The 7004-nt window shown below is 35.9% G+C and overlaps 1 protein-coding gene across 5 annotated transcripts; it reads right to left on the bottom strand.

Annotated features, from left to right (window-relative positions):
- Positions 1–290: 290 nt before the first annotated feature.
- On the bottom strand, positions 291–5310 carry LOC129871231 (probable serine/threonine-protein kinase PBL18). Of its 5 annotated transcripts, none has more exons than XM_055946128.1 (7): positions 5163–5310; positions 4420–4591; positions 2611–2969; positions 2389–2524; positions 1580–1716; positions 1332–1455; positions 291–880 (listed from the first exon to the last, which is right to left on the bottom strand). In XM_055946128.1, the coding sequence occupies exons 2-7, from the start codon at positions 4508–4510 to the stop codon at positions 444–446; spliced, it is 1284 nt and encodes a 427-aa protein (XP_055802103.1). In that variant the 5' UTR covers positions 4511–4591; positions 5163–5310; the 3' UTR covers positions 291–443. The 5 variants fall into 5 exon arrangements, with proteins under 5 accessions (XP_055802103.1, XP_055802107.1, XP_055802104.1 ...); XM_055946132.1 differs by having other exon boundaries at positions 4420–4545; XM_055946129.1 differs by lacking the exon at positions 5163–5310 and adding an exon at positions 4824–5155.
- Positions 5311–7004: the final 1694 nt, after the last annotated feature.

The following is a 7004-nucleotide window of genomic DNA, read 5'->3' as shown; positions in this document are numbered from 1 at the left end:
TAATGATATTCATTTTCCTTAAATTTGAGAAAAATAAAGTGATTTGAAAAACATTTTCCAAAATATTTAAGCCAACCAAAACATGAGAAAATTTGAATTTTTTTTCTCTCACACCAAACACACCTAACACACCTGTAATTTGTAATAACAATCAATGGACCCTTAATAGAGGCTAAAGCCGAAAAGAGAATCGAAAGAATTCGCAATGTCGAGAATAAAACTAGTGATATTTTATAATAGAACCCTATACTTGAGCTAAATCAGCATGTTACTAGAAGTACCCCTGCAACTTTGGCCGAATTCATGTGGTATAGTTAATAGTAACAGATATATACACGATGGTATGAGTTGCTACTTTGAAATAAGTATGATACAAAATGACAAAATTAAAAATAATGAGCCAAAAACTCAATTACATTGAGAGCTGAGAATTTTCATCGTTCTCATAGGGATTTTGTACCTTCTGAAACACGAGAGGCATGTTTTGTCCTAACACTGCCTGGAAATGGAGATTCAGATTTGTGTCGAGACTTAGACATCTTTCTCCGATCCCCGAATGGACGACCAGACATATATTTAGAAGGAATCTGTTCTAAAGCACTCAACACAAATGACATATCTGGTCTTCTCCTTGCTTCAGGATGTACACAATGCAATGCAAGAGTGGCTGCTATTGTAGCTGCTTTTCGAGGATATTGCCCTTCTAACTTGGTGTCCATAATCCTGAACAACTTTTTCTTGTCATGCAAGTAAGGCGTTGCCCACTCTATCAGATTTTGCTCTGCACCAGCCTTCCTTTTGTCCATTACAAGACGACCAGTAAGCAGCTCAAGTAGAACAACCCCAAAGCTATAAACATCACATTTGGCTGTTAGTTTACCTGGTAAATAGAAAACGACGTGGTCAAACTAGCAGGAAATGATATTCACATCTTTTATAAACTTTGTTGATGATGCAGCGAACTCTTTAAGTTCAACAAGAGATCACCATAAATGCACAGGTTTAGCTACTTCCAATTGAAGGTGTTCTGAAGGGACGGGGATACAAGGATTCTAATTAACATGATTTCTGCTGCATATAGAGTTATTGAGGTCATACAAATAGCGGAACCCATAAATCACTAGTTAATTTTTTAATCACAAGCAAAATGAGAGACTTGAGTTGGCTTATACTCATTCGTGCAAAAGTTTAAATGTACTGACATCATTTTGTTCCTGGCAAGTATTAGAATCATATGAACACCTTGGATGAACACAAAATGCAAATAGGAATTTCACAATATAAAGCAACAGCACTAGTAGAATTCTTTACTTGAATGAAAATAACTAAACCTGTAGCAAGATATTCAGGAGCAGTATATCCTTGAGTACCCATAACTTGAGTAGACACATGAGAATGATCGCCAGTTGGACCAGATTTCGCCAAGCCAAAATCTGAAAGTTTCACATTAAATTCCTACACAAAGAAAATGAATATCAATCATGAAGTACCCATCCACCCGCCAATCAATGAACATATTAAACCCATGATCAGACCAATCTAGTTTAAGCCATGAAAGAAAAGTAATTCTTGAGCATACCGAGTCTAAAAGGATGTTAGAAGCCTTAAAATCACGATATATAACTTGTGGTTCCGCGTCATGCAAAAAAGAAAGTCCTCGAGCAGCAGCTATAGCAACTTTAATCCTTGTTGCCCAGGGAAGAATTGATGCACTCTCTGCAAACCACACAATTTCAGATCCATAAACTTGAATCAAAGAAGACCTCAGGGTGTTGTACTGTTGTTATTTCATCTATAAAATGTCAGGTAGTGGCCAAAGACTAAAAGAGGTGGCCAGCAAAACATGGATTCCCTTGCCCATCCAAATGGAACAATTTTGAATGGATTAGATTTTAAGTAAAGGGGATTTGGACAAAATTTTAAGATGGATCATGCAAGTATAATTTTTCGCATTGCATATGATATCCAGGCAAATAAAAAACAGAAAACTGACCTAGCTAAGGCAATATCCTTCTATCATCTTTTTCTGAATTGTGTACCATAGAATCTAAACAAATATGTAGCCGTATCTCTAGAGCTATCTACAATCTCCTTCTATTGGGATGATAGATATTGAAAACCCTTGAAGATTTTTCCACCTCTAATGTTTGTTTGTGAGTTTGTACAATATAAAAAGGTTTTAATATCTATCGTTGTACAATTATAATGCAATGACTTCACTGTTAAATCGTGGGATGTAAAATCTTTTGAAGATAATTGGAAGTGTGTAGTTCTGAAGAAACAAATTTTGAGTTTATTTTTACACAAGCAAAACAAGTGAAAGGTTTTCAATAACATCCATTCACAGTCTCAAGAGTACTTGAAGGAAATATGAAAATAAAGACTCACTTCGAAACAAATGGTTCTCCAAGCTCCCTCTAGGCATAAATTCATATACTAAAAGCCGGTTTTCACCTTCCAAGCAGAATCCAATGAGCTTAACCAAGTTTGGATGACGAAGTTGCCCAAGATAATTCACTTCTGACTATAGGAAGAAACCCATCAACACACTTAACAGGTTGGGGTTAGGGGGAATAGAAAAAAAATTAGGAGGATAACGAAACAACCCACCAGCCACTCCTTATGGCCCTGCAAACCTCGAGGCTTGAGCTTTTTTACTGCAACTCCGAGTCCTGATCCAAGTGTTGCAGCAGTAAGAGTCTCCTCGCATAGCCATCCCTTATAAACACAACCAAATCCTCCTTCGCCAAGAAGGCAATCACGATGGAAATTGCTGGTAGCCTTTGCAAGTTCAGAGAGCAAAAGAGCTCTTAGATAAGGTGATGACAATATTTCACTCTCAGATCTTGGACTTGGTACAATCCCTGTTCTCTTTTTCCTAGTAGAATTGTGGTCTGAGACAGTTGGAACAGGCAAAGGGTGACTGCTTTGGAGAGAATATTCTGTGGCTCCTGAATAGTATGCAAAGTCTGAGTAAAGCAGAAGAAACATGTCAGCCTGGGAGAGGTTTCATCTTATATGGTAAAACAAGAACAAATATTATGCAATTGGTGACATAATAACTCATATATTTCCGACACAAATAACTAGATCCTCACTCTTCTAAGACAAAATATTGATGCAATACATAATGCACAAAACATACAAGCAATTATGCAAATGTGTAAGGGTGATATGTCTTTGGCAAATTCAGTGCGCTGCTTCATCATTAAAAAGTAACTAAAATTAAAATTGCTTACAATATCATGAACATGCAACAATTAAGAAGAGAAGGGGATAAGAAAGAGTTGTTTTCATTTTTTTTGATAATGATAATGAATTGTATTAGAAAAGGATCAGCACTAAGCAAGTGCAAGAAAGTGAAGTTACAAGTACCAATCATGCCTAACAAAACATCCTGTACAAAGGACAGCTTGCACAAAAAAACTAGCTAAGAAAGAGCATCAAGTTTAAGGCTAAAAATGCATCTATTGATGCCTTCAAAAATTCTGTTGCTCCTTTCTGTCCACCAAATTTTCTGAGACTTTTTGGTGAGTTCCAGCTAGAAAGGAACTCACCTGTGGAGTTTGGTATGGTCCAGTATATGCCAAGCTTGTTAAAAAAGAAGCATCACAGTTGTGAACTGGTCTTGCAGTGAAGGAAGAGGTGATTTGCTTCATCAGATTGGTTTTTACAATCTGCTACAAATCTGAAAACCTCCTCTGAAGAGGTAATTCTTCAGGTCATTGAACTTATATTTTCATCCTACAAAAGTCACTAAACTGTTTTTTATCACTATAAAGCCACTCAACTTATAGATCTCTTAAAAAATAAATAGGGACTGAACCCAACTGAATCTCACCGGAACACCACATAAGTAAGCCAAAATACCATGTAACTTCTAGGCTTCAGTCGATCATACAACTCTTCTAGACAGGTAATTCTTTCTCGTTTTTTTACAGGAAAAAAACTGTAAGCTGGACGTATGAGCATTGGAGGAATTAACTCGGGACATATGATTTTCAGAAGCTCAATTGTTTTACCTTAGCTAAACACACTATGATGACATCAAAGAAGGTAACCTCTTGCAGTTTCTAATATACAGAGGAACAGATCTGTTAAAAGTGTAAATACCGCAATTTGTTAGTCATAACAACGAACGACAAGAGATTAGATATCCATCCATGTTAAACCTAACTAAAGTGTACACAAGTTTTACATTTTTGAAAAATTATGAGGAAAAACTAGTTAGGTCAATCCTCAATATCCATTCTGTTCAATTTTTATAAAATAAACTAAGTCTAATATAAAGGCAAAAGAAAACAAATCAAATCCCCTCCAGCATTTAAAAAGAAAACTGTATACGGTAATAGGCACATACAATATGACCATAAATATAAAAGTGATATACAAAGAAGAGATTGGAATGATAAATAATACCACTGGAGTTGGCAAACGTTAAGCTTCCAGCGTTAGGGATTCCTGCAACTTTCTCCCGCGCACGGACGCAGCAGGTTATCCAGTTGCCCATACCCACAAATTATTAATCAATATTTGGCTCCATATCTACGAAGACGAAGAACATTGATTGAACCCAAAATCTGATTATTTTCTGCAGAAACACAGTAATAATGAGAGGTTACATGAACCTGCGGTACAGCCTTTGTTTGTGCGATATTAACGCCACACATGCAAAGGGTCAAAGCTGACTTGGAAGCCATATCTTGTTTCTAGTATCACATCATTAAATACTACTTTCCCTCTTGTTTAATTATCTTTTAGACCCACACACCAATTTTATTTTCTTCTTACCTAAAAAGTATATAACTTTTATTAGATCTTACCTTAATAAAATCAATAAGTTGCATATGTCTTTCACTTTTACTCTATTGATGATAGACAAATACGCCAGAACCAGATTCTCACATTCAGCCCAAGTAATGCAAGTGAAACTTACCGAGTTGTGTAGCAGCTAAGGAAAGAGTCATTACAATATCTCAAAAGAAGGCAAAAATATATTTTGAAGATACCAGAAGAGGAAGTATATTTGGAAAAGGAAAGTAAGACCTGAAGGAAACAAATTAGGGTTGCGGAGCAACATCCTAGATTGTCAACCACTATATAAAAGAAAACCTGGTTCACAGAATCAACAGCTTCTGAGGACGTAGATTCAGGATTCTCACCAAAGGTATATGCAGTAGTTCGAGCAAGCAGAAAGAGGTAGAGGAACAAGTTGTCTGGATTGTTCTTGCTTTCATAGTTGAAGTTGTAATAAGATTATAATGGAATTGTCATAAATCCTAGTTTGTTCAGAGCGTCATTGTTAAAATGTATGCGCTGACTAAATGTCACGGATCGGTCCTTATCAGAAAATCGTGCAGAAAATTAAAAAACAAGAATGTAAAATTAAACGTGAAAAACTTGTTACTCAAGTAAAAAAAATTACTATCTGTCTTACAGGATTTCACCTTCAATCTTCACTAATCAAGCGAGACAAAAATTTAGATTACAAACTCTTACAATCAAGGAATTGCACTCCGGCAATTTCTTAGCCTTATAGTTCTTTTCAATCTTTTTCCTATCAGCTTCATTATAATGCCTACGAGTTTTAGGGACAATCCTGTTGATCTGTCTTTCTTTCTCCTCAATGGTGGGAACATGATGACCATCAAGAACGATGTCCCACAGTTCACTATCTTCAACCATGAGAAAATCATGCATGCGAGTCTTCCACCAACAATAAAATTGACCATTAAATTGAGAGGGTCTTATTGATGATTGGCCTTCTTTCAAATTAAGTGGAGCAGCCATTTTTACAGAAACTTCTCTTGGTGTTAACCAGATAGAGAAAATTAGCTATGATACCAATTGTTAAAATGTATGCGTCCACTAAACGTCAGGGACTGGGTCCCTTATCAGTAAACCGTGCATAAAATTAAACAACAAGAACGTAAAATAAGACACACAATTTTACGTGGAAAACTCTTTGCTCAAGGAAGAAAAACCACAACCTGTCTCACATGATTTCACCTCCAATCTTTACTAATCAAATGAGTCAAAGATTTAGATTACAAACTCCTGCAATCAAGGAATTTCACTCCCAATCCCTACTCCCCTGAGTGCAACAGCTTTGTTGCAGCCGAATCTAAGAAATAACTCTATTGCTCACTAAATCAACACCCTAGCTGACTTAGACTTCAAGTAGTCTCCATAACTAACTATAGTTACTTTGATAAGACAACAACAAAGAAATGATCTAATTCCTTTATAGATTAGGAATAGATCTTACAAAGATTAAGACAACAAAATCAAGACTCTAAAACAAGAACAAATGACTGATAACTCTACCAGGTCCTTCGTCTTCTTCGAGAGCAGATTTCAGAGAGCATGAACTTCAACGTTTTTCTTTTTCAGTGATTCTGAAAAGCTAAGGAGGAAAATGTTGTTGAGAATGTTTATATAAAGAAGATATACATTTTGTTGGAGGATAGACAACTGTCCTCCTACAAAAGGAATCGGCCTCGCACACAACAATATTGCAGATTTGGCAGGATGTGTTTTGTACTATTGTCTGATGTCATTATCAACCCAGAGTCCTCAAAGGGATCGGGTCCATTATCTGTTCTGTTAGTTTGTTAAATTATCAAAACCAACAACATTAAGCATTATCAATTTCTCCCTTTTTTATGATGACAAACCCAAGCCCTGTTTACAGTAATCTCTTTTCAGTTTAATCGCATGCAGAAGCAATTCTCCCTTTTACTAAAATTCAATTCCCTCTTTCATTTATATTCTCCATTTCAACCATATCCCTCAAACTAGATGTAACTTACTTTCTCAGCAAGTATTGTTTCTAAGATCATCCTTAGCCTATAATAGACATTGTTGTGAGGTTTGCAACAAGAACAAAGTTTATTTTATTGGAGAGTTGTCAGAACAATTATAGTTAAATGTTAAGTCATACCAGAGTTAGTCCTTGAGATTATAAAGTTATAATCTAAAACTGCTCATTGAAGTTAATGGAG

Source organism: Solanum dulcamara, chromosome 10 (assembly GCF_947179165.1).
Source record: "Solanum dulcamara chromosome 10, daSolDulc1.2, whole genome shotgun sequence".
NCBI classification, from domain to species: domain Eukaryota; kingdom Viridiplantae; phylum Streptophyta; class Magnoliopsida; order Solanales; family Solanaceae; genus Solanum; species Solanum dulcamara.
Note: the sequence above shows the minus strand (reverse complement) of the source record. Positions and strands in the feature narration are given on the sequence as shown.

Excerpts from the sequence above, each read along its gene's own strand:
- LOC129871231 (XM_055946128.1), bottom strand. The coding sequence starts at position 4,510 with ATGGGCAACTGGATAACCTGCTGCGTCCGTGCGCGGGAGAAAGTTGCA. Across the intron at positions 2,525-2,610 it reads AGGGCCATAAGGAGTGGCTG|TCAGAAGTGAATTATCTTGG; the intron begins GTGGGTTGTTTC and ends TTCTTCCTATAG. Across the intron at positions 1,456-1,579 it reads CTAACATCCTTTTAGACTCG|GAATTTAATGTGAAACTTTC; the intron begins GTATGCTCAAGA and ends TTCTTTGTGTAG.